The sequence below is a fragment of the Capricornis sumatraensis genome, chromosome 5, assembly GCF_032405125.1.
Source record: "Capricornis sumatraensis isolate serow.1 chromosome 5, serow.2, whole genome shotgun sequence".
NCBI classification, from domain to species: domain Eukaryota; kingdom Metazoa; phylum Chordata; class Mammalia; order Artiodactyla; family Bovidae; genus Capricornis; species Capricornis sumatraensis.
The window spans coordinates 108,862,411-108,889,976 of NC_091073.1; the positions used below are offsets into that span (position 1 = coordinate 108,862,411).

The window sequence follows — 27,566 nt, forward strand, 5'->3', positions numbered from 1 at the left end:
ATGAGGAAATGAGGTTCTGAGAGCCTGAGTGACTTGCCTCAGGTCCCTGCTGGTGGGTGGCTTGTCCTGGGAGTGGGGTAGGGCTGTGGCCGAGTGCAGGGGCCGGTAGATGCGTTCTCAGTCCCCCTCCACTGTGTCTAGAAGCTCTTCTGGCCAGCTCGTTACGGGAGCACTGGAAGCAAACCTTCTGTCTTGTTCTGATAAGAGCAGCAAAGTCTGTAGAACCTGGAAACCTCTGCACATGGAAAAGTTTTGCTGTATTTCTGATGGGAAACATTGGAGGGTCTCTTTCTTGCTGAAGAGTTTGACTTTCTCAGTTTCTCTTCATGAGCATGCATAGTGTGGCACTTAGAAAGTGTGGGTAGGTGGGTTTGCATGCCACTTGTGCAAGAGCTCTGCATTCTCAGGCAGGACACCTCTCTGAGCCTCTGTGTTCTCATCTGTGAAATGGGGACAGCAGCAGGCCTTAACTTTTATGATTAAATGAGATAATGTGGGATAAAATCCTCTGTACAGTACTTAACACGTAGAATACATTCATTGAACATAAACTATTATTAAAATGAATTATTCTTGACCCTTGAACAATGAGGGGGTTGGGATGGCCCCTCTGTGCAGTTGAAAATCAAGTATAACTTAGAGTCGGAGCATCCATATATGCGACTCCTCTGTGTCATTGATTCAACCAGCTGCAGACTGTGTAGTACTGTAGTCTTTTCACTGAAAAAGAAAATCTGAATAAGTGGACCCATGTAGCTCAAACCCACGTTGTTCAAGGGTCAACTGTACGACACCCAAAGCACCCTCTTGGCCAAAGATGAAAACCACAAGCTCCCCTACCCTAAAGCATTTACTGTGTACACAGAGAAATACATGGTTAATATCCAAGTACCTGTTACAACAGTAACTGACAGAAGTGTTGGGAGACAGAGTCAGAAATGGGGTGGGTGGAGGGCTGCCCTCTGGAAGTAGGATTTTTAAGAATGCAGTCTGCGCATGTGAGTCCAGGGGGCCCCCAGAACACGACTCCTAACAAACATTTATAAAACACTGAATGGAAAGGAATTAAATATTTAGGAGTCTGCCCATGAGTTGCATACGAAACAACATTAAAAGGCCACGCTGATACCACAAACACAAAAAACAAAATACACCAAGTGGAATGCGTTTGAAAGCATTAAAAATAAGAAGTAGGTAACACTTTTCCTCAGTATGAAGAAAATAAAACATTCTTTCTTGCTGGGCCAGCAGCAGCTCTAAGCCTTGAAAATCCTTCAGCTCATAACATCTGGGAGGAGGAGGAGATGCTGAAAATGAGCCGGGGAGGTGGGGTGGGGAGGTTTGTTGCAGGAAGCTTTTGTGAAGAGCTGTCTGAAATCACTTGTAAATATTGCTGCCCTGCCCAGCCCTCTACCCTTCCCGCCCTGCCTGAGGATGTGGTCTTGCGGGATGTGGAAACTCCAGCTCTGTCTGCCTCTTTGAACTCCTGGAATTTTGCTGGTTTGTTTCCCTCCCTTTTCATCAGGGACATGGTTTTGCTTCTAATCTCAAACCTTTCACCCCCTAAACCCCATCTCTGCTCTTACAGAGGCTAAAGAATTTGACGTTGGCAGTGCTGATAAATTGATAATGGCTTTCCTAATTGGTCATAGGAGAATCTCCCTGTCTCCTCTCCCTTCTAAGGTGTAATTTTAACCACTCCCCCAGCTTTTTTTTTTTTTTTTCTTTTTGGAGGAAATGCCCTTTATGGAAGGGATGAAGTCCAAGATTTAAAGTTTCAACCAGTTTCTTTTCTTCTTTTTTGAAGGTTGGCTTTCAGTTTTTTTCCAGTGTGTTCTTTCTGCTTTTGACTTAATCTTTCCATTTATTAGGGCTGAACGATGATTGAGAACCGCCAGCTCGATGGGTGAGACGGGTGTCAGAGTGAGAGGGTGAGGGCTCTTGCCGTGGCGGCCTGGGGCCAGGACCGGTCAGCAGGGCAGACCCCAGTGTCTTAGGCACTCTCGCCATTGACATTAAGGGAGGAAGTGTAGCAGACAAGACATGGGTGATGTCCCCCCCACCTACTCTTCCTTATCAGTGGATGTAAAGTTCCTCCACATACAAGGCTCTGTGGCTGCAAAATAATTCCTGTTCCTCATAAACCTCCTGCCAGGGCATGGAATCATTACGGCTGTGCGGACACCTGGACTCTGCCTGTTCTCCTGGCTGGCTGGCTGGCTGGCTGGAGAGAAGGCCTTCATCTCTCTTAAACTCTCCCTTCCTTCAGTCATGTGAGAATACTACTGAATATGGGCTGAGAACAATGGGAGAGGTAGAATCTTCCTCTCAAGGTTGTTGTGACCATCACGTGGGGGTAAAGTGAGTGTCCAAAGCCTCACTGTCCGGAAGGCATTGAATAGATTTAATTGTTTTAAAAGAAGGGGCTCTGGGATGAAGGAAACCTGTGGACTCTCAGTACTGGTCTAGTAGTCCAGTGGGATGCTGGAATGTCAAGAAGAGCATGAGGACCAAGGGAAGCCCAGAAGGAGCGGTGCCTGCCTCAGCCCTGGGTGCCCATAGGACCCTTCACTGTAACCTCAGGATGGAGTTGGACCAACTTTTTCACTTTTTACCATTCACACTGTTTTCAAATCTATAAAGCATTTGCACTATTCTCCTCTGAGGGTTATTCTTCAGAGTTTCAGTTCAGTTCAGTTGCTCAGTCGTATCCGACTCTTTGCGATCCCATGGACTGCAGCACGCCAGGCTTCCCTGTCCATCACCAAATCCTAGAGCCTGCTCAAACTCATGTCCATCAAGTTGGTGATACCATCCAACCATCTCATCCTCTGTCGTCCCCTTCTTCTCCCACCTTCAACCTTTCCCAGCATCAGGGTCTTTTCAAATGAGTCAGTTCTCATCAGGTGGCCAAAGTATTGGAGTTTCAGCTTCAGCATTAGTCCTTCCAATGAATATTCAGTACTGATTTTCTTTAGGATGGACTGGTTGGATTTCCTTGCAGTCCAAGGGACTCTCAAGAGACTTCTCCAACACCACAGTTCAAAAGCATCAGTTCTTTGGTACTCAGCTTTCTTTATAGTTCAACTCTCACATCCATATATGACTACTGGAAGAACCATAGATTTACCTAGATGGACCTTTGTTGATAAAGTAATGTCTCTGCTTTTTATTATGCTATCTAAGTTGGTCATAGCTTTTCTTCCAAGGAGTAAGTGTCTTTTAATTTCATGGCTGAAGTCACCATCTGCAGTGATTTTGGAGTCCCCCCAAAATAAAGTCTGTCACTATTTCCATTGTTTCCCCATCTATTTGCCATGAAATGTTGGGACCAGATGCCATGATCTTAGTTTTCTGAATGTAAAACTCTTATTAAAGTACCACAGAAGTAAACCGTTTATAGATTGTTAAGCCCAAGTTTTCCTAAATATCAATGCGTTTGACCATCCCATGCCCAGCGTGCATCACTCCACTTTTAAAGTGGGGGCTGGAGAGAGGGTTCCTGTGTTCAGTTCTTCCTCAGGCCCACCCTGGTCAGCGCCAGATATGGTTGTGAAGTTTTGGGTTTGGCTTCACAGCATGCCCCCCCCTCCCCCGCCACCGCCCCCATGAGCTGCTGGGATTCTGTGCCTTTCTCAGCCTCTCTTCTCTAGGGGTGCCCTGCTGCTGAGGGTCCCTCTAGTCTAGTGAAAGTCGCCTAGTCGTGTCCGACTCTTTGTGACCCCATGGACTATACAGTCCATGGAATTCTCCAGGCCAGAATACTGAAATGTGGTAGTCTTTCCCTTTCTCCAGGGGATCTTCCCAACCCAGGGACTGAACCCAGGTCTCCCATATTGCAGGTGGATTCTTTACCAGCTGAGCCACAATTGAAGCCGAAGAACACTGGAGTGGGTAGCCTATCCCTTCTCCAGTGGATCTTCCCGACCCAGGAATCAAACCGGGGTCTCCTGCATTGCAGGCGGATTCTTTTCCAGCAGAGCTATGAGGGAAGCTCTCTAGTCTAAAGGAAAGGGATTTCAGGATCTCATCCATACTTAGGCCCAGGTGACTGGGGACCATCCCATTTGGACTGACTTAGAAAGTGAAAGAAAGTGAAGTTGCTCAGTCGTGTCTGACTCTTTGTGACCCCACAGACTGTAGACCACCAGGCTTCTCCGTCCATGGAATTTTCCAGGGAACTGGAGTGGGTTGCCATTTCCTTCTCCAGGGGATCTTCCTGACCCAGAGATCGAACTCGGGTCTCCCACATTGTAGGCAGGTGCTTTACCCTCTGAGCCACCAGGGAAGCAAAGTTTTAAAAATAGGGGCCTACGAAAATAGTGTCTGACCCAAAGGAATGACTCTCTAATGCATGAATATAAGTACTGTGGCACCTGTTTACGGGAGGTGATTCTAGATGGCATGGGGCTGAGTCCTAGCACTGCCTCTAAAGTTTCCCTGCCTTAGAAGCTTTCCACTTACCATGCACAACTCTGGAGAAGCAGACTCCTGGAAAGCACACCTTGCTAATAGTAGATGCATGTGAAAGGAACCTCGCCTGTGGTTTCCTTGTAGGGTGGGATCAGAATCCAGAGTTCATCATGTGGGCCATCTCTTCTGCTCCCCTCCAGTCTGTTTCCTCATATGCCCAGCACATGTCAGGGTTCTGAGCTACAAGTCTTCTAGGGTTACTGCGTATGAAATTTCTCTCTCTTCCTCTCCCCACCCCCATACCCCACGTGCTGCCTCTGTGTGTATGTAATGTGATGCAAACATTGCTGATATTATTTCTGATTTCCTGTGGTCTTTCCCCTTAGAGTAAGTAGTATCAAGGCAGTGATTCATCATGACTGTGAGACTGGCCAGAGAGTTTGGGTTTTTTCCATAAGACGTTAAGAAAAAGCCCCAGTGAACTTCTTAGCCAACCCAGTAGTATTTATTGAGCACTTGCTGTGTGCAGGGACCACATCAGGACTTGACGTGAATTACCAGACTCATGCCTTGGGTCTTAAAGCTTTTGAAATGGAGAGAAAAGATGAGAACTGTGTTCCCCTGTTCTTGTTCCTGGGGCTCCCTTTGTCACTGAGGACTTTGAGAGGTGGAAGGGAAGGGGGTAGGTGCTCCCGTTGGACTAGGGGAAGCTGGAGTGATGATGTAGAAGGGGAGAGGGCTGGATGCTTGCATTTGTCCCTTGAGTCCAGTTGAGTCCAGTTCCGTCTTTACCTGCTCTGTGCTCGGAGGCTGGCCTGCCCTTTGACTTCTAGGTGGGTTCAGCTCTGGGGAGACTTGGCAGGAGGTGTGGGTGGGAGGAGTGAGAGATTGGGCATTTACATCCTGCCCCTCACACAGGTGGGCTGTACCCTCCCCATCTCCCTCCCAGGGCCCTCTTCTGCAGATTCCCGTGATGGTCCCTGCTCTGCCTTGCCCAGCCTTGGGGTTGCCCCACCTCCTTATGTCGCCAGCCCCGGGGCCCTGCCCCACCCTTGCCTGGTCCCTTTACACCCTATGCTCAGCTTTGTAAACTGACCGCTTTGGAAACCCTCCTCAGTTACCTGTTTGGGTATCCTGTCTCCCTGGGACTCTGATGGTGGCTCAGATGGTAAAGAATCTGCCTGCAACGCAGGAGACCCTGATTCAATCCCTGGGTCAGGAAGATCCTCCTGGAGAAGGGAATGGCCACCCACTCCAATATTCTTGCCTAGAGAATTCCATGGTTGGAAGAACCTGGTGGGCTGCAGTCCAAGGGGTCGCAAAGAGTCAAATATGACTGAGCAACTAACACTTTGGGACTCTGATATGCAGACTGGAGGGTCCTCAGCTCAGAAGGCAGGGCATGGCTGAAGATATCAAGTCCTAAGTTGCCCACAGGAGGCACCCCCAACCCTTGATGCCTCACTGACCAGATTTTTGGCCCCTCAGCTGAGGCTGCAGGAGGGGGAAGCTCCCCTCTCTGGGCTAGAGTGCAGGAGTCGGGGAAGGTCACAGGCTTCTCTGTTACCTTCCACCGTCCTTCGCAGGAAAACCTGTTTGTGTTGGGAAGCCCACATTCTGGGCACACGAATTTGGTGCCCAGATGGCGCCTGTATTGACAAAAGCCCAGCACACTGACAGGACCTGCAGACACATGGGTAAATATTTTGCCTTTCTTCTTAGGCAATATTTGAGTCTTTCAAATTTAATTGCTGTCAAAGGCAGGATGCTTGCATCCCTGAGGCAAAGCAAATAGTGAGGGCCTCCAGCGGGGCTGTTGGGAAGTTCTCCAGCCAAGCTCCCTGGCCGGCTGCCCAACGCGCCTGTCCATCAGTGTCTTTCTCTTGTTGAGTGTCAGGTGGCCTCTTCCCTGGCTGGCTGGGTAGGCTGGGGCCGAGGGAGGAAGCCTGGAACCTGTGGCCACTTGTTGAGTATGTTTTGAGGCCGAGAGAACCTGGTCCTAGCCAGGAAATCAGGTACTTCTTTCAGATGTGAGTGACAGGCACTCATCTAGCTGTTACCAGTGGGATTCCATCTCGTATCTTCCAAGCTGGGCCCAGGGAGTATTTTGTTTGATCTTGAAATTATGGAGTGTAGGGTGGCTCCTAGTTCTCATGCCATCTTTGTGCAAATTAGGTGAAGGCAGCCTCTCTGACTGAGACATCCCCTGAATACCCCACCATGGTGCAGGTCTTCGCAAGCAGAGCAGCGGCTGTACTTCAGCACGCAGGTACCCCGAGAGGCATCCTTGTGTGGTGTGCAGCCTGCTCAACTGTGTATGGCCCACGCGCTTGCTCACGATATTCATGTAAAAACCCTTTCTCCCTAATATCTCCCTCTCTTTCTTTCCTCTGTCTTTTTTCTACCCTGAAACCATTGACCTAGTTGTCCCTTGGATTACATTTACAAAGTGTGGTAAGAGGCTATTCTGTGTTCTTAAGTGATTGACAAGCCTCTCCTTACATGGTCCAGACGGGAAAGAGGTATTTGCCATAGGCTTCCAGAATTCTGCAACAGTCACCTCCATTTATTCATGACATTCTAATTTGCCTCCATTATTTTAATCCCTTGCACACAATAGAAGCAGTTGGATTCCTTACCCACTGTGATCTTATAAAGGGCGCCTTGTATTAGTCATCGCTTTCTTCAAAGCATAGGTTCTTGGTGCTCACTCTGTGCTGGGGGCCAGGGAGATAAAGATGAATGAATAAGACAAGTCCCTGCCCTCCAGAAACTAGTATCCAGTGGAGGAGTGAGGCGTGTAAATGGATAAATCACAGCTCATTGGTGTGCTGGCTGTAGCGGGACAACCTGATCAGGGAGGGGGAGAGGGGCGGGGCCGTTGGATGCCTGCTGCTGGGTGCTGTCCTAGATGTGAGTGGGGCTTTCCTGAGGAGCTGGAGGCTCCTGCCTGGTGAAAGAAAGGTGGGGAGGAGAGGAGGGACAGAGTTGTGAGTGGATCCGCCCTTGATGGGGCAGGGTGGGGAGGGCACCGGACTGGAGCCTAGGGTGTGTCCTTGTTGGGGCTAAGTGGGGGCTGGGACTTTCTGCCAGGAGTGTGGGGTTTATCCCCTGCAAGATAGACTGCATTTTCTTTCTATGGTACAGTCTGAGCAGCAGTACGGAGGGTGGCCTGACAGGAGAGATACCCTAATAAGGCGATCCTGTGTTCTCATCCTGGCCCTGCTCCTACCTTGGGCAAGTCACTTAATCTTCTTGAGCCTCCATTTTCTTAGTTGTAAAATAGGGGTGAGGAGTATAATAGCACTTACTTAATTGGGTTACAGAAGGATTAGTAAGGCATTGTTCATAACAGAGTGTGCCACCAGTGGGACACGCATGTATGTAAGTGTAAGTAAGTGTCAATTGCTCGGTCGTGTCTGACTCTTAGCGACGCCATGGACTGCAGCCCACCAGACTCCTCTTTCCATGGGATTCTCCAGGCAAGAGTACTGGAGTGGATGTCCACTTCCTTCTGCAGGGGATCTTCCTGACCCAGGGATGATGACACATATAGAAACCACACATGGGTTATGGGGATGTGGCTACTTCGGCCCTTGGGGAGGCTGGACAAGGCCCAGCAGCCCACCTGCTGCCTTGCACACATCTTTCCTATGTGCTCCAAGACCTAAGTTGGAAACCACTGGTCTACTAGGCACTTGGCAGGTCCCTCCTACCTCGTAAGTCCTCAGTCAGTGTGGCTGTTTGTTGAGATCGGTCATTGTGTTCTCGCAGCTATGATGGAGGGAGTGGGGACAGAGGGCAGGCAGGCTGGATTCCAGGGACATTTCTGACATAGAACTGTCGGAATTCAGTGACCAGCTGGATGCCAGGGAGGAGGGGCACCACTGGAGCCCTGGAAAGCCCTGGGGATGGCCCTGGGCTTTGTGATGTAGACTGGATGGGAACTGATGCTGTCAATGGAAATAGTTATAGAAATGAGATGTGAATGTGGGTTCTGGAAGCGGAGACTGTCAGGAAGACTGGTTTTTCTAGAAGTGTAGCAGGTGAGGGAAGAAGGAAGACAGAGGTGGGGGATGTCGTGGGGGGGATGTCGTGGGGGGGATGGTGGGCCCATGAGAGACTTCAGGATGTTTGTGGGCTAAGAGGACAGAGGCGGAGGAGCTGAGAAATTAAAAAAAAAAAAAAAAGAGTACCGAACGCTTTCCTCAGAACTTTGCCTCTGGACAGTGTCTGTCCCATCACAGGAGTGTCTGCCAGTAGCTAGCAGTGGGCGATCATCCAGCCGTGATTTACAATAAGGCGCTGTCTCAATTACTGCACTCCACCTATTGCCAGGTTCCCTGCTGACAGTGAGCCAGGGGTCAGACAATTCAATCAGGTGCCACTACTTATAAATTGAAAATCCGTGGGGTGCAAAATGGATTACCATCAAAATCCATTCAGGTGCAAAACCAAAATTTAAAACCCCTAACCTTTAAAAATCACTCCTTTCCTGATTTTTCATGACGCCCTGACACTTGAGTTTTAATATCCCCCGGAGAAGTAAGTGCCAATAGAAGAGCCTGCAGGAGACCAAGATCTCCTAATCTTGCTTACCTTTTGAATTTGGCCAAGCCGGCGGATTTATAAACTCACTCATCGGCAATTCTATTAGATTCTCGAAGGCGGCAGTTTTCAAACTCAAGTGTGCAACAGAATTACCTGGAGGGCCTAGTAAAATTCATATTGCAGGCTCTACCGTGGGGGTTTTGATTCAGCAGGTGTGGGGTTAGGCCTGGGAAGTGGCATTTCTAGCAGGTTTCCAGGGAATGCTGATGCTGTGGCCCCAGGGCTACCATTTGAGAACCTCTGGCTCTGAGATATAGAACTATTTTTATAATCTGACTAGCAAAGCTTGCACTGATTGATAACAGCGTCTCAGAAAAGGTCGTAATTGGACCAGGCAATTGAGTGTCACGGGACTTCGATTTTGTCCAAGAAATCTGAGAGGAGACTGGTTCAGGGAGGTGCAGATGGAACGGAGTGCTCTGTGTTTAGAGGTGAGGCTGGTGGGGGCCATGGGATAGAGAAGAGGGAAGAGGCCCCTCTAGCTCACCTTTCCACAAGACAGCACGTGCTACGTGATTAAGGCTGAAGCCTGCTCGCTGCTGGTCCATGGGTGCAAACAGTAAATGTTTTTTAGATACCAAACATCCTCCCTTGACATATAAGTTGATTTTCTTAAGGTTAAACATATGGGTACTACTTTCTTAACAAGCTGCCATCAGCCTCAACTTGGACTCTTCCTGTCTCTGAATGATGCCAGAGGGTGTGTGTGTGTGTGTCTGTGTCTGTGTGTCTGTGTGTGTGTGTGTGTGTCTGTGTGTGTCTGTGTGTGTGTCTGTGTGTCTGTGTCTGTGTGTGTGTGTCTCTGTGTGTGTCTGTGTGTCTGTGTGTGTCTGTGTGTGTGTGTCTGTGTGTGTGTCTGTGTGTGTGTGTGTGTCTGTGTGTGTCTGTGTGTGTGTCTGTGTCTGTGTGTGTGTGTGTCTGTGTGTGTGTGTCTGTATGTGCGTGTGTGTGTGTCTGTGTGTGTGTCTGTGTGTGTCTCTGTGTGTCTGTGTGTCTCTGTGTGTCTGTGTGTGTGCGTCTGTGTGTGTGTCTGTGTGTGTGCCTGTGTGTGTGTGTCTGTGTGTGTGTGTCTGTGTGTGTGTCTGTCTGTGTGTGTCTGTGTGTGTCTGTGTGTCTGTGTCTGTGTCTGTGTGTGTGCGCACCCAGTTGTGTCTGATTATTTGTGACCTCACGAACTGTAGCCCGCCAGACTTCTCTGTCCATAGGATTTCCCAGGCAAGAATACTGGAGTGGGTTGCTGTTTCCTTCTCCAGGGCATCTTCCCAACCCAGGGATCGAACCGCAGTCCCTTTCAAATCCTGCGCTGGCAGGTGGGTTCCTTACCACTAGCGCCATCTAAATTGATGGTGTTTGATTTTGTTCTTCTCTTTTGTTCTTTTGGAGCTGAGGTTACTGCCTTGTATTTATAAAATGTTGGTGTCACCAGGCCCAATATGAAACAAGTCTCTCTCCCCAGGATAGAAAAGCAGATCCTGGAAACTGCCCCAGACATGGTTGCTGCCTCATTAACACTTGGCCTCCTGTCTCTTTTCCAGGAGAAATTGAGCGGTGCACATACATCAAATACCACTACTCCTCAGCCACCATCCCCAGGAACCTCACCTTCAACATCACGAAGACCATCCGCCAGGATGAGTGGCATGCTCTGCGTAAGTACACCTGAGTCTCTTTCCTTGGCTGTGACCTTTGGAGGGCATGGACATTGGATGCCCATCAGCAGTTTGGACAGATGGACCTCTATCAGAGACCTGTGGACAGTCTCAGAACATGGTGGCAATCCTTAAAGTCTGAATATCTGTGGGTCTGAACTGCCCCAGTTGGTTCTGATTGTATTGCAGTTTTGAGGAGTTTGCTTCTACAATTGACACAAAAAACGATTAACCGCTAGACAATGATCCATGGTCTTGCTTTGCTACCCTGGTAGGCATTTCAGATTTCACCTACCTGACTGAACCAACTCCTGGGATTCAAGTCCAGCTTGTCTCCAAGTTGCTCGGGGCATTATTGTGGCAACCTGCTAATCCCTCGTGTCATCCTCTGTGTGGGTTAAGACCTGCTGTTGGTTGCAGGCAATATCGCACTGGAAATTTGCAGTTGAGCGGGGGCGCCTGAGTGGGAAGGCCTGGTCCTCCACTGACAAATTTATCTCCCGGAGAATGAAAGGCTTTGGGACCTGGATTCTCCTGTGATGGCTCAGCGAAGATCAGAATGTATGCCTTCATTGGTTAGGGAAGATTTTGGTCAGGAATTCTCAGAGACTTAAATTATTAATATGATAAGACCATGACTTAATGAGCAAACAGAGTTGGTTGGCTATTTTTACCTTTCTGCTCCACAGGGATCCACCTGCTTGTCTGTGTAAGGATAACTCTGCTTTGTCGCAGGCATGGTTCACGTGAACATGTTCTTCTGCTAGTAAGCTCCACGCCACCGCGGGTGTGCTTGTCATTTCTTCCTGATTTCAGCTTTTTCACATAATGTCACAAGGTTGAGTTTCAGTTTTCATGTATACATGAAGGAGGCTCTTTATTGAAAACAAGGATCCTGTCATGGGTAAGCTTTGATGAAGGCCGAAACCATCTTTCTTCTCTTTGTTGTTGCCTAGTTATTTTTGGCATGCATGGAGCCCACTGGGTCTGTTCCACTTTTTGGTAGTGGTTTTAATCAAATCACCATATGTTGATGGGCGGGGTGAGAAACAAGTAAAATTAAACAAACAGAGCAATGATCCATTGGTTTCAGGAAAAATATTGTGACTAGGTGTCTAGATGAGTGCTATCTAGAGCCACTGGCCCCAAATGGTTGTAGGGGCAGGTGTGAGTAGATGGGAAGGCATTAACCAAATGGTTCCTCCTACAAGCTTTATCACTGGTGGAGGCACAAACCAGACCCTGAGGACAGAGAGGGAATGTCCAACAGGCACCCTCGTGTGCTCGATGTTGAGCTAAGCTTCCCACATACTTAACTTTAATGTGAGATTTGCCTTAGGGACACTAGTAAGGGTTATTAATTTCCTTTTTGGAGGTAGACATACCAGAAGCCAAGTATATAAATCCTTGACCGTGACTGCTTATTTTTCACATTGCCTTGGTCTAGGATAGTCACCGAATAGACACCTACAATGCATGTTCAAGATAAGTGACAAGCTTGGTTGAATAAACCACTTAATATAACTGGAGGGGGAGTCATCATTGAATTAAAGAAGTTGTTGGTATTGCAGCTTCCATTCAATTCCACTCAATTTAGTCCCAGTTACCAAGTTTTTCGGTATACTAGGGCACATGGTGGACACCCAGGCCACAGAGAATTCTTTCAAAGAGCTCACGTCTGGAGGTGGAGGAGGGCAGGGAGGAGTGGAGAGAGACATTCTCAAAGCAAATAATTATAAGGCAATGCGCTAATTACAATATAGTGTAATTGCTTCAAGCAATTAAGATAGCTTGTGAAAGTGTTTCAGCAAGGAGAGTTAGTCTAGTGTGAATGGCACAGATGCACTTCATGGGAGGCCTGGTAGAGCTTTTTTAGCTGTGCACACAGCAGAGAATCTGGAATTCAGATGGACGACCCATGGCGACATCCCTGAAAGTATGTTACATGGTGTTAGCAAAGATCAAAAAGAGGCTGATGCTCAGCGTTATGGACCTTCTCTGAGCCCTGTGTCTCCAGGGTTCTTGTTCTGAAACTGGAGTGCCCTTAGCTCTGCAGAATCCAGCGTGAGCCTCTGCTGTGGTGAATGGGGGTGCGAACAGATCTATTTTTAACTGATAAAAGCCGTCTCAGTGACTGATGCATGCGGAATTTTGGGCACCCCATGTTGGGTGGAGTCGAGGCTCCCCTTTGGTGTGGGATTCATCTGCCTGTTTCACAAAGCGGCCTGATGGGCTGTGAAGCCAGCAGAGAGCGTCTGCTGTTCCCGACATCCACGGCAGCTATTTTTATCAGAGGGCAGGTGAGCATCGGTCGTATCTGAAGCTGCTGCTAAGTGTAATTGGCAGTGTTGACACAATGGGGAACCATAGACAGGAAGAAAAAAGAAAGAGCATGTCGTGCTCAGTTGTGTCTGACTCTGCAACCCCATGCACTGTAGCCTGCGAGGCTCTTCTATCTATGGAGTTTTCAGGAGTTGGGCTACCATTTGCTTCTCCAGAGGATCTTCCTAACCCAGGGATCAAACCCAGGTTTCCTGTATTGCAGCTGGGCTCCTGCATGGCGGGCAGGTTCTTTACCAACCGAGCCACCAGGGAAGCCCATGGGGAAGCGTAGTAAATGTCAAGTTTAGTTTTCAAAGGTCAGATATTGATGACACTAGATAGGAAGTGGGCGTATAAGCTCCTTTGAAATAGAGTAGAAATGGTCAAAGATTAGCAAACCCCTATGATGGAGCTTTAGAAATTAAAAAAAGAAAATCAGACTCTAATTTCTTTACTTATTTGAGAATCCTGTATTCTTTAAGATTGTTAGTGGGATCAAATAAATTCATTTAATGCTAGATTGGTTATTGTTTTATAATTTCACCATAATATCTTATATTCAATAATTTTTCTCAGTAAATGATTTTCTGTTAAAGCAAAAAATTTGATTTTTTTCCTGCTGAAATAATTCTGGGCAAATATTTCAGACTTTGATGACTCTTAGGTTATACTGATTACATACATTTTCATTAAGCATTTGCATGTAAGCCTGGATGGAGGGGAGTTTGGAGGAGGATGGATGCATGTATATGTATGGCTGAGTCCTTCACTGTTCGTCTGAAAATATCACAGTATTATTAATCAGCTGTACCCCAATAGTGAATAAAAAGTTTAAATTTAAACAAAAGAATTTGCATGTGATCATCAAACACTCTTGTGAAACAAATCTTTTTTCAAGTAAGAAAAGCACCATTTGGTTTAAAACTATGCTGTGACTTTTGAACAGTTAATTCCACCAATGAGAGGCTTAACTGTTTGGCTGAGAGCTCATTCACCTTATGGTCCTGTGACTATCAGGTAAAAGAATAAAATTAATCTGTAGGTTGCTGGGGTTACAAATCCAGGTGTAAGGAGATAATAACCATCACTCTGGGGAGTAAAGGTCAGAGGTCTCATGTGTGTGTGTGTGTGTGTGTGTCTGTGTGTCTGTGTGTGTGTAGGGTAGTCTCTGCAATGGAGGTTTGAATGCTGAGTTTTCTGAGTGATTTGGTGACAGGGTTCTGAATCTGTCTTAGATGGTAATTGCTGACAAAGAGCTGGATGTGCCCGTTTCTCCTTCCCACCCTGGCAAGAGCTCCCCCAGAGAAGGTAGAACTCTGTCAATAGTAGGGACTGTGCCCTCAACCCCCCCAGACCTGACTGTCTCCTGGGAGCAGCCCACCTTATCTTCCTGCCTGTGTGCCACCCCGAGCGGCGTTGGTCCAGCCTTGGTGGGCTCCAAGGGGGCATTGGACTCCTGCTGGGTCTTCCTGCCATCTCCAGGGCTGGAGCAGGATGGGCACGTGTGGCCAGGCCGGCCAGGAGTGGGGGCTGGTGGCTGCAGGAGATGAGTGGCAGGGCAAGATTGGCAGTGGTCAGGGGACGCAGGCTGGCAGTATAGTGGCATCTTAAACGGCGACGCTTCCTCCTCTTGCCTGAACACATCCCTATGGGCTTCTCGTGCTCTGAAGCTCAGGCTTGGGTCGCGTGCTGGTTTGGAGGATTCTGCCGCCTCCAGGAGCCCCTGAGGCCATCCCCAGCAGCTGTGCCTTTGCTTTCCCTCACTGGCATCCCTTTGGAATGCCCCTTCACCACGGGGGTGGGGGCCTGGACGTAGCCAGTAGCAGGGCAAGGATGGGTGGGTGGGAAGGGGAGGTCTGAGGGGGCCTCTGATAGGACCTGGGGAAGCCAAGGGGGGCTGAGAAAGCTGGGTCTGGGGAGGGGGTGGTGCTGGGATGTGCGTACTTCTGCAAGGAGAAGCTGCCGTGGAGTGGAGCTGTGCTTGGGCAACGCCAGTGACCCCGGGGTGGGGGGCACCTGCGGGGGGCCTGCCTGAGGGCTGCAGAGCAGGCACCGCTGGAGGCTGTGGGGAGGACAGCCCTTTATCCACGTGGTCTCCCACTGTGCGCGTCAGGGGCTCCCCTGGCGGTTCGAGCTCCAAGACTCTGGAGCTCTGTGCCTGTGAACTCAGATCCTCTCATTCGGCTTGGCGTTTTCAAGATGGAGGTTTCAGCTCACAGTTGATTGCCCCTGGCAGTGGGAAATCAGGGAGCTGGGGCTCCACGTTCCTGCAATCAGATCCTCTCCATTATCTTTCAAGAGGCTGAGAGCCAAAAAAGCGTGTTTTTTTTTTTTTTTTTTTAAGCTTCCTTCTATCAAGACTATCAAGGAAGTTCAGCTAATTAAATTGGATGGTCACACAGCACGTTTCCAGCTGGCCAGGGAGGGAGAGAAGGAGAGAGGATCTCTGCCCCCTGACATTCCCCCGCCCCACCCCCTGCTGTCCTCCTGAGGGCTCACCCCACCCCCCTACCCCCCAGTGACACAAACACACACTCACGTGGTAGCCTTGCAAAGTCGAATCAGAAACAATATGTATGTAGTTCAAGAGGGAGGGGAAGAGGAGGGGAAAGGTATTGGGGGAGGGGTGACAGACAGAGATGACGGCTTTGCAGAGGAGCAAAGACATTTCAGCGAACATGATGCAAAGAAGGAGGAGAAGTGAAATTCAGAAGTGTCTTCTCTCCTGCATGCCCCTTGGATGATACACTTAGACCCTGACCCCGAGGCCCCTGGCTGTTTACGCTGGGGGCCTGTAGTTTTGAGTTTAGTCTGGTGGGGCACCAGCCCCTTCCAGGATGTGTACCTGAGCTGAAGCTCAGGCTGTCTGCTGCTCTGCTGTGGATCTCCATGCCTCACTCTCCTCTTACTCTGCTTGGTCAAGCCCTACCTGGTTCCTCCTCCAGCCTCTTCCACACCCTCCTCTCTTTTCAGAATTAACCCCTTCTGTCCCTGAACCCTTCCTGGTGCCAAGACTCCCTCCAGCCACCCCCAGGTACCGCCCACCTGTTGAGTCCCAAGCTGCTCCTTGCCCCTCCCTGTTGGCGTTGGCCTTCTGGCCTTGGACTTGTGTTGACTCCTTGCCTGATGGTGCTTGTTTTTTCCTTTCCCAATGAGCTGGCCTGGTCATTCCAGTGAAAGTGAAAGTCGCTCAGTTGTGTCTGACTCTTTGTGAATTCTCCAGGCCAGAATACTGGAGTGGGTATCCTTTCCCTTCTCCAGGGGATCTTCCCAACCCAGGGATCGAACCCAGGTCTCCCACATTGCAAGCCCTCTGAACTTTACTCCTATTCAGACCTCTGGACTCAGCCCAGGAGTTCCCTAGGTTTCTGGTCCCTTATTCCCCAGACATCTCTGGTCATGACAAGATGAATGTGTAGACACAAGAGCTTGGGATGATGATAACAGTAACTATAACAACAATAACTGCCTCTCTGTTCATACCAGCTGCAATGCTCCTTGGAGGGTGGCTCAAGAGTTTCCTCATAGGAACCCAATCCACGTTGTGCTGACTTCTTTGTTGACGGACTAACCAAGCCAGGGAGGAAGGGGCTGAGTAGAGGTCTTCTCTTGGCCTCAGAATCCAGGTCTGAGCTCCAGCGGACTCCCTCCAGCTGTTTTCCCTTTTTGTTTTTGGCTGATGTTACCTAAAACGTCCTAATGAGGTAAACATCCCAGGCATGGGAAGCTTACGTCTCCTGCGGTGTCAACCATTTCCCTTCTCCTGCATCTGTGCCCAGCCAGTGTGAGTTCTCAGCGTGGGCAATCTGTTGTGAGCTGCCTCCTGCTTGCCTGCCTGGCATCCATGGGGGTCATCTCTGGCCAGATGCCCTCCCTGGAATTCTGGAAGCTTGGTAGCAGAGGAACTCAGCCAACAGAGCATCCCCGTAGGTTGCTTGGTGTTCTGAAATCTTGGCCTTTTGTAATCCATTACACATCTGTCTGTCCCCCATCCCCCTAACCTTGCAGGGAACATTGTCAACCTTTCAGGATACCCAAGCCTGCAGCCCAAAGGCTGCCCTAGACCTATCATCCTAAAGCTCCCATGGCATTTTTGCAACAGGCTACGCAGAGAAATGCGCACTCCTTCATGTGATACCACACCTACATCTGCCTGGCAGCTGTAACTCCAGGCCAGGACTCCTTTCCTTCACAGCTTTCCCTGCCTGTCAAAACCTCCCCCTCCCCTGTCCCACTTACTCAGGCTTCTGCTAGACAGCGGGTTTACTACGTGGGTGAACCTGTTTGAGTGTGTTAATGCCTTCTTGCGTTACCTCTCCTGATGGCGTTGTTGTTTTCAGGAGACCTCACCCAAATGACTATGAAGTGCTAAAGGTCATGTGGAGACGCTCTAAAATCATGACACAAGTGTAGCTGTTGATCTCACCTACTTAGATGGTGGCCTGCCTAGGGGCCAGTGGTGGAGATAGAGTGGACGAGAGGGAGAGTTTCTTTTTGAGGTGGTCTTAGGAGTAAGATTTCCCTGGCGGCTCCGTGGTAAAGAATCCACCTGTCAATACAAGAGACGCCAATTCGATCTTTGGGTTGGGAAGATCCCCTGGAGAAGGGAATGGCAACGCACTCCAGTATTCTTGCCTGGAGAATTCCGTGGACAGAGGAGCCTGGAGGGCTGCAGTCCATGGAGTCGCAAAAGAGTCAGACACGGCTGAGTGACTAGCACTTTAACTTTCGCTTTACAAGTAAGGCTTCCCTGTTGGCTCAGTGGTGAAGAATCCGCCTGCCAACGCAAGAGACAAGGGTTTGATCCCTGGGTTGGGAGATCCCCTGGAGAAGGAAATGGCGACCCTCTCCAGTATTCTTGCCTGAGAAATCCCATAGACAGAGGATTCGGGCGGGGGTGGGGGGTGGGGGTGGGGGGTGCGGCGGCTACAGTCCATGGGGTCACAAAGAGTCGGATACAACCAAGCGATAACTAGGAGTAGGGAACAACTAGGAGTAGGGAAGAGAGGAGGCCTGGAGTGAGGAGGGAGGGTGTAGAGTAGGCTACAACCTTTTCTGTTAAGCATAGCCACGTGCTGAAACTAACCTGAGAGCCACTGTGCTGGTGTAATTGCAAGCTTCAGGCCACAGCTCATCTGAATGTGCAGGTCCGATTTTGTGCTGGGAATTAGTTGGGAGTCTGGCCTAGAGGCATTCTCTCAGCTTCTGCAGATTGGAAGGTGTTTCCTTCTGGCCCAGCATCCTGATCCAGACACCACAAAGGCGACCTGGGTGCAGCCCCACTGGCTTCCACCGTCCGTTTGTTCTTTTACTCATTCATTATTCATGGAGTGCCCATTCCGTGAGAAGCCCCGTGTTGGGTACTGGAAGGGATATTAAAAGGTATCCTGCTTTTCCAAATTGGATGATATATTTCCAGGTATCAACTAGGCCAGGGATCAAACTGCTTGTGGCTTTACGTTTATTGACTACCCAAGGAGCGCAGGCTAGTGCAGCTGGTACGCACACACATCGTGGGTCCTGACCTCCACACTTACATGAGCAAGAACTCATTGCATGGGAAATAAGAGCAAAGCATAAGACAAAACTATCCTATTTCAGAGGCTTGGCCTGTTTTTCCCAAGCTGGGGAAAAGTGGGGATGGTTTAGGATCTGCTGCTTCTTGGCCCTTCCGGGGGAGCTGTCCCAGCTCTAGGTGCTAAAAAGGAAGCTCAGTATGGCAGGTGACTCATCTTTCCAATAGTTAGGACAATGGAGCTCTCTGTCCACAGGAGCTGCAGCAGTGAGGGGGAGAAACAGGACCAGGAGCTGATGTTCCAGCAGGCAGGGACAGCTCAGAGATAGGCAATCTGGGTTGGATGAGACAAGGATGTCTGGGCAGCAGACACTTGTCATCAAGACAGTGGGTCAGCAGGTATGAATACAGTTGAGTGCTGCTTTGGGGCTTTAAGACTACATGATCCAATAGGGAAGAAGCTTGGCCAGCAGAAGCCAGTCACCCGTTCTCAAGAAATCTGGAGCATTAGGGGATTAGAATAAGAAATAGAGAACAGTGACAAGGAGAGAAACCAGTTTTAAGGTCAAGGGTACCGTACCTTGATGGAGAAGGAAATGCCAACCCACTTCAGTATTTCTGCCTGGGAAATCCCATGGACAGAGGAGCCGGCAGGCTACGGTTCATGGGGTCACAAAGAGTCGGACATGATGTGTGACTGAACAGCAACAACTACGCCTTGAACACGATGAGAGACCACTTTAGTCGGAGCAGCCATCTCAGCCTGTGATCAGGATTGGTCCTGGGATTTGGGGATGAGGCTGCTTCTGAAGATGGGAGGACTATGGAGACGGTAGGGGAAAGGCGTCTGGGAACCAATGTCACTTAACGGAAAAGGTAATCAGATTCTCCCTGGTGTGGTAAAGGTCCTATTGGAGTCCAGAGCAGTGCTGCTCAATTGTGGTTCATGGACCGGAAGCGTCAGCAGCATCTGGGAACTTGTTAGAAATGCAGATTCTTGGGCCTCAGCCCAAATCTACCAAGTCTAAACCTTTATGAGCGGGGCCCAGGAATCCGTGACTCTTAACACATTCACGTTTGAGAACTCTTGGTCTGGAGGGTATTGTGGGGGCTGCAGTGGTCAGTGAAGTCTTCTGGGAGGAAAGAGTGTGGGTGGGCTTTGGATGAGAGCTGGAGAGGGAATGCGGCGTTTTGTACCTCCCACACGGAACCAGGATTTTTATGTTTCTTGCATGCTTGTGTTGTCTGTTTCTATTTGGTTATAGCTTTGGTAATTTAACATTTTCCATATCTCTTTCTGTTAATTATGGGCTTCCTTAGTGGCTCAGATGGTAAAGCGTCTGTCTACAATGCGGGAGACCCAGGTTTGATCCCTGGGTTGGGAAGATCCCCTGGAGAAGGAAATGGCAATCCACTCCAGTACTCTTGCCTAGAATATTCCATGGACGGCGGAGCCTGGTAGGCTACAGACCACTGGATCGCAAAAAGTTGAACATGACTTTACTTTCTTTTCTTTTCTGTTAATTGTACAAAATGGCATGGGATACATGAGGTGTATTTTCCTTTTTCTCCCCCCTATTATGGAGCATCCTCCTGTTATCTAGCTTGAAATCCCTATCATGTATCTGCAGTGTTCTCCTTTCAGAAACAGACTTGAAGCTTCACTGAAGACAGGGGACATTGCATTGAGTTCCAGCTCTGTTGCTCTCAAGGTGTATGACCCTGGGCAAACTACGTGAATGTTTTAAGCCCAGTACAGTCATTAGTAAACTGGCGGTAATAATACTGTCTTGAGAGTTATTGTAAAATTTAAGTTAAATAAGATGGTTCATGTGAAGTCAGTAAAGGCTGATACCAAGCAGTGTTGCTGTTGTTTCAGTTGTTAAGCTATGTTCAACTCTTTTGTGACCCCACGGACTCTAGCCCACCAGGCTCCTCTGTCCATGGGATTTCCCAGGCCAGAATACTGGAGTGGGTTACCCTGGATCTTCTCGACCCAGGGATCAAACCCACATCTCCTGCAGTGGCAGGTGGATTCTTTACCAGTGAGCCACCGGGGAAGCCCTACCAAGCAGCATTAGGTACTGTTATTACCAGAACACAGAGCTGTGCCTGGCACTGGGTTCTCCATAGGAAATGGGGGAAAGGCTCTGAAATGGTACTTTGTGGACTCAAGGGCTTTGCTCTTCAACTGTATGTAGCCTGTGTGGGTCAATGTGCCTCGTATAAGGCTGGATATGTTGGTGGGTCTGCTTTGGGTTTGCCGTCTGCACAGGTGTGTGTGTGTGTGTGTGTGTGTGTGTGTGTGTGTGTAAGTGATAGGAGCTGGCATCTGGTGTTTCCGGTGTGGGAGTAGGAAGTGGCTGAGTATATTATGTGCTGAGTGGCAATAGTGTGGCATATTGGGAAAGGAGTTTAAGAGCAGAGAATCCTCACTGTTTGGGATCCTCAGTGGGATAGCACAGAAAAAGTAGTGTCTAATTTATCAGTTGTGTCCAAAAGGGATGCAGTTTAGACAATAACAGGAGCCTCTAAAAGAAGATTTACATGCTAAGTGTCTAAAAAGTAACATCTTCAGAGCTTTGAAGATAAATATACTGTGAGTACATTTGTGTTGAAATTGTCAAGGGGAATATGAAAATGATTCTTGCTTAACTGTTGTAGCCTAGCCCTGCCTTCCAGGAAGGCTGCAGTTTCCAGTATGTGCTATGATCACAGCCTCTCTTATTCCTGAGGTGAAAAGACACTTCCCCAAAGAGGATGCAGTGAGTGTGTTGGAAGTAGAGGCAGGAGAGTGTCCAGGAAGAGAATAGGTGATGCTGGAGGCAATATTCCTGTCCTGGGGGAAAGGGAACTCCTTTTTGTCTCTCTCTCTCTCTCTTTTTTTTTTTTTTGTAGTACAACATACATTTGTTAAAAATTTAATAGCAAATTCTTAGTCGCCTATTAAGAGTCTTGCTTATGACAGGTACTCAGAAACTACATCTTTTTATATTTTGCTGTTATTCTGATGTTTTCTACATGTTTAAAATAAAGAACCAATTAAAGAATGGTGGTCTGGATGCATCATTGCATGTACTCCCAAAACAAAGACAAAAATTGTGGTAAAAGTTCATATTGAAAAGACTTAGGGCCTCATATTCTTAGGGAGCCCCCAGACATGCAAAATTCAATTTTATTTTCTCCTGTTAAGAAAAAAATAAGATTTAAAAAGATACTGAAATAGCCTCAGGGAACTCCTTATTTTCAACCCAGTGCCCACGGGGGGCCAGGGGGTGGTGCTGGCTGTGGTTGGTCATGACTTCTGCCATTCCTTGTTACCAGCTAAGGAGGACTAAGAATTGCAGGAGGATTGGTTACCCTTGGAGATTAGCTGGTGACTTCCCAGTTGGAAGAGAGGAGGCTAGAGCACTGCGCAGCCCATGGCCCTTTGGGAGGAAGAACTAGAACCCGGGTCTTTGTGAATGCAAGGTTCACGCTCTTTCCTTGCTCCAAGGGTCCCTACCTATGTCTTACAGGATAAGCTGACTCACTTTCTCTTTTCCCCTCTCTGCCTGCTTCCCCAAATAAGCTTTACTCCCCCTGCCCCACCATTATCCCAAAGAACAGCTCTAATTCATCCTCCAGCCCCGCACGCCCACCATCAGCCACTTTCCTTCCATCCCATTATCCAAAGTGAATGAGGCTCCTCACCCCTTGAGCAACCAGACTCCCCACCCGCTCCATCCAAGAGTTCTGGTATTCAAAAGAAACGAAAGAAAGCTATTTATTTTCCACTTCTCTGTTTTTCTTTTTCATTTAATTACTGGTATCACAACAGGATATTTTTTTCTGTTGCTTTTCATTGCAAATGTATAGTATTTCATCTACATTATGAGTTAAATAGGCTTTTGTGGGCCAGCCTAGAAACCCAATCATCATTTATAACAGATATGACTTCTCTGGAAATGGGTTCTGAATTCCAAATAACTGACTTACAAATGAGGTTTTAGAATGGAGCTCATTTCAGAGCTGGAGACTGTATCTTCTACTTTCTAGGCAGTTTGCCTCCAAATGGTCTTGCTGTCTCCCCTCTTTCTACATCTGTTTTCCTTCGGCTGGATTCCCCCAAATTAGGTACCCTTAATGGGGTGAGAGCTCAGACTGTTCTGTCCCTTGTTCTCAGCCCATAACCAGCTACTGATACATTTAATTAATGTTAATTCATACTCCATAATATATCCTATGTAGGCTTGGCTGAGATATAGAAACCAACCATGAGACACTGAGCATCCTTGGTGCTAGATATCGTTCAGTCTCAGGACCCCGCAGCCCCCAACTCAGCTCCTGCTGGTAAAATGAGGCTATTTATGTAACATTTCCTGGAGGCTCTTTGCTTGGGTACCTGGCACCAAATTGGAAATGAACAGTCAGAGTGGTGTGTGTGTGTGAGTGTGTGAGTGTGTGTGTGTGTGTGTGTCCTCCTGAGACTGAGAAGCTGCTAAACATGGGTGTGGAGGTGACACCACGTGGGACCCACGCAGTGTTCATATTCCTCACACCACCACATCCCACTGACTCACTCATGAGGCCTCTAGATGCTGCACAGTTGCCAGGGAAACCAGGGAAAGGAACTGTAGGAAAGCCATCTCCTCCCTAAGCTCCTGGGCGTGCCCCCTTGAGGGTGGAGGAGGGGAGAAGGAAGGGAGTCCTTCCTGGCTGTGATGGGTGGTTGGGCAGTGCTGACTGCTGAAATTTCAGCTCCCATTCACAGCGCCATCAGCTCCTGCCCCAAAGCGATCTTTTCATTTCCTGGAAGTCAAGATGACTTCTCCACTTCATGAAGAGTAGGGACCTCTGGCTTGTGGTTAAGATTTGAAATCCAGCTGCTGTTTAGTTTGGCAGAACTAGCAGAAATGTGCCATTAAAAGAATAATTAACTTAGGTCCATCTCCTCTTTCAATTGAAGGAAAGGGGCTGGGATCCTAAGTGCTTACAATTCCCCATCAGAGCTTTGTGGCTCTGGTTAATGAGGATCTGTCTTTGGTCATCCTTGGAATGACCTAAGCTCCTTCACGCCGGGTTGAGGGCCTGAGGTGTGCACAGCATCTGAACCAGGCAGTGAGAGATGGGTCTTCAGGGGGCCCACAGTCTCCCAGAGGACACAGGGCAGTGATTTCAGCTTGAGACAGAAGGGGCTGGCGCTACAGGACATGGACAAACCAAATGCTATTAGCAGTATCCATAGGAGAAAAAGACCATCTCAGCCCAGGATAAAGGGGCAGGAATAGTGGCACTGAAATGCACTTGAAACAGTTGGCTTGTTAAGTTTATTGAGTTCCTACCATTTACTGGAAACTGTTCTAAGTACCAGATGAAAGAGGCAGCAGTTCCTGCCCTCATGGAATTACATTCTCATGGGATCATAACTACCATTTATTGGCGAAGCTTAACTTGGGTCAATGGCTATATTCAGTTCAGTTCAGTTTAGTTGCTCAGTCGTGTCTGACTCTCTGCAACCCCATGAATCGCAGCACGCCAGGCCTCCCTGTCCATCACCCAACTCCCGGAGTTCATTCAGACTCACGTCCATCGAGTCTGTGATGCCATCCAGCCATCTCATCCTCTGTCGTCCCCTTCTTCTCCTGCCCCTAATCCCTCCCAGCATCAGAGTCTTTTCCAATGAGTCAACTCTTTGCATGAGGTGGCCAAAGTACTGGAGCTTCAGCTTCAGCATCTGGGTTGTGAAGATCTTTTTTGTACAGTTCTTCCGTGTATTCTTGCCACCTCTTCTTGATATCTTCTGCTTCTGTTGGTCCATACCATTTCTGTCCTTTATCAAGCCCATCTTTGCGTGAAATGTTCACTTGGTATCTCTAATTTTCTTGAAGAGATCTCTAGTCTTTCCCATTCTGTTCTTTTCCTCTATTTCTTTGCATTGATCACTGAAGAAGGCTTTCTTATCTCTTCTTGCTATTCTTTGAAACTCTGCATTCAGATGCTTATATCTTTCCTTTTCTCCTTTGCTTTTCGCCTCTCTTCTTTTCACAGCTATTTGTAAGGCCTCCCCAGACAGCCATTTTGCTTTTTTGCATTTCTTTTCCATGGGGATGGTCTTGATCCCTGTCTCCTGTACAATGTCATGAACCTCATTCCATAGTTCATCAGGCACTCTATCTATCGGATCTAGGCCCTTAAATCTATTTCTCACTTCCACTGTATAATCACAAGGGATTTGATTTAGGTCATACCTGAATGGTCTAGCGGTTTTCCCTACTTTCTTCAATTTGAGTCTGAATTTGGTAATAAGGAGTTCATGATCTGAGCCACAGTCAGCTCCCAGTCTTGTTTTTGTTGACTGTATAGAGCTTCTCCATCTTAACATCCCCAATATGCCTCATTTCACTTAAACCTCAATTGTCTTATGAGGAGCATATTATTATTATTGTTATTGCAGCTTACTGATGAGAAAACTGAGGCTCACAGAAGATAGGTAACTTGAGAGAGCCATGTGGCCTGAGTGTTATGACTTTATGATATCTTGAAAGTGTTAGTTGCTCAGTTGTGTCAGGCTCTTTGTTACCCCATGGACTGCAGCCCACCAGGTTCCTCTGTCCATGGAGTTCTCCAGGCAAGAATACTGGAGTGGGTTGCCCTTCCCTTCTCCAGGGGATCTTCCCGACCCAGGGATTGAACCTGGCTCTTCTGCAGTGCAGGCAAATTCTTTACTGTCTGAGCCACCAGGGAAGCCTTAGGAAATGCATCCCTCAGCTCTGTCTGGGAGGGATGGAGGGGAGTGGAGTCTGGACTCTGAGGGGGCTTCTGTGATATCCCAGGCCTGAGATCATAGTGATCTGGATTGGACTCTCAGCAGTGGATTATGTGAGACTTGAGGAAATAAGATGTAGGTGGATGTGCTTGCGTAAGTGCTCTATGGAGGAGGGTTGAGATTCTGACATGTGTAGACAAAGTCTGAACGAGTGGGTCTCTAACTCACTCCCTACAGGGGCATGGCAACTGTCTTTATCTTGAGAACAACTTTATTAGCACTAACTGTGGACTCAGACGGAGAAGGCAATGGCACCCCACTCCTGGACTCTTGCCTGGAAAATCCCATGGACGGAGGAGCCTGGTGGGCTGCAGTCCATGGGGTCACGAAGAGTTGGACACGACTGAGTGACTTCAGCTTCACTTTTCACTTTCATGCATTGGAGAAGGAAATGGCAACCCACTCCAGTGTTCTTGCCTGGAGAATCCCAGGGACAGGTGAGCCTGGTGGGCTGCTGTCTCTGGGGTCGCACAGAGTCAGACACGACTGAAGTGACTTAGCAGCAGCAGCAGCAGTGGACTCAGAATATGAAAAGTAAGCTTTCCTTGAAGTGGAGGGAAGAATTAACTATTTTCTGTTGAGCTTACATTTCTCTTTTCATGTGCAGAAATAAGGTATATTCATTACATCCAAAGATAATTCAACCTTGGCATGCAATAAATGCATGAATCATACATCTCTTTGGCCTTCAAGTCTCAAGGCTAACAACAGTTTTCATTCTGTCATTAAACAAGACCTATTTGATCCTGGTCATTAATCTGTAAAAATTAGTTTTCATATGTATGTTATATTTAAATAAACTAAAATATACCAAGCTCACTGAAACTGTTCTTGCGAATAGAATTGTCAACCGTAACATAGTTGGCAAATACACCTATTACTCATGAACTCAGATTTAAGGGGATAGTTAGATTTTCATCTGTCTTTGGGTATTTAAACTGGATTCTCACCTAGGGATCATGAAGGGGGGAAAAAATCAATGAGGAGCTATTACTTACTCTCCGAAGAGGGGTTCTTCTGCATTACCCGAGTGGAGCTGTGAATAATTCAACATGTTCCTGGGCTCCTTTTTCCTTTCTTGAGGTTGAGCTTATTAAAATTGCATGGCCAAAGGACACTGGTGAGGAATTGACTGGCTCCCTCCATCTCAGCTGCCAGAAGCCCCAACATGGTCTCATAACAATCTCAGCTCAGTCTCTGGGGACACTGGGCTGCCATCAGCTGGGGATGACGCATGGGTGAATGAAGAAAGTCGGGGAGGAAGAGCCAGGCGTCTCCTCCATGCCGTAGGTTTCGTCCATTCACTTGGCAGCCATCCTGGTAGTGCGTCGAAGTGGGATGCTATCTCCATGTTCACTATTGATTAACTTAGTCATTGTTGGCCGCCTCATTAAGTATTTAGAGTTCTTTAGAGTTCACTGTGCTCTAGGTAAGTGATAAACAGTCAGGGCACCCTTTTAGAAGCTTTCCAAGACTATCTAATTCATCTCCTTGAGTGAGGAGAAATCTCTGAAGAAATCATCTAAACTGAAGGATCAGTTGATTACAGTCAGTGCTATGTTTGTTGGGGGGAAGGGGGAATCCGATGACACTAAGTTTTTGAAAATGCTATGGTTCTTTTGGAGCATTTTTTTATGAGTCAATATATATCAGTTTCTTGAACCAGCTAGGATTCAACTTGGAGGCTGAAAATGGTGGGAACTCAAAGAGACTTTTAAATCCTATGGACCCAGGTCAGATTTATTTAAGGGTTGTCAGGGAGATTGAAACTGAACGTTAAATCTGATTAATCTTGCAAGGAGGGAGGGAATCTGAGACAGATATCGCCACCGAGTGCTATTCTGGGCAGCAACCATTTGCCCACCATCTGAATCCTTCTTGAAGTCTCTGATTGTAATCCTTCCCTCTTACCACTCACCCCAACTCTGGTTCCTGTTCGTTCTCATTAGATTGAAGTTTTCCCCTCCTCCTATCGTATCTCTTTTTTTTCATCCATTTATTTTGCTTCTCCTGATGCTCAAAATAAAACATGATGAAAAAAAAACTTGATATGAAAGTGTAAAACAGCAGAAAAACATCAAATCATCTAAAATTCTACTACCAATAGGCAAGTTACCATTATGGCATATATCCTCTTGCATTTCTTTCCATAGTATAAATCATACTTTTCATATAATTTTTTATCTCATTTTATTTATAATTGCATCATAAGCATTTCCCTTTGGTATCAAAACTCTTCTTAATCACA

At 47.9% G+C, this 27,566-nt stretch overlaps 1 protein-coding gene across 1 annotated transcript in view; it reads left to right on the forward strand.

The window, feature by feature from the left end:
- Positions 1–27,566, forward strand: part of TMEM178B (transmembrane protein 178B) — a 399,615-nt gene that overhangs the window by 122,524 nt on the left and 249,525 nt on the right. The window contains exon 2 of the mRNA XM_068973481.1: positions 10,560–10,673. Within this exon, the coding sequence (XP_068829582.1) occupies positions 10,560–10,673 (114 nt within the window). The remainder of the gene's footprint in view (positions 1–10,559; positions 10,674–27,566) is intronic.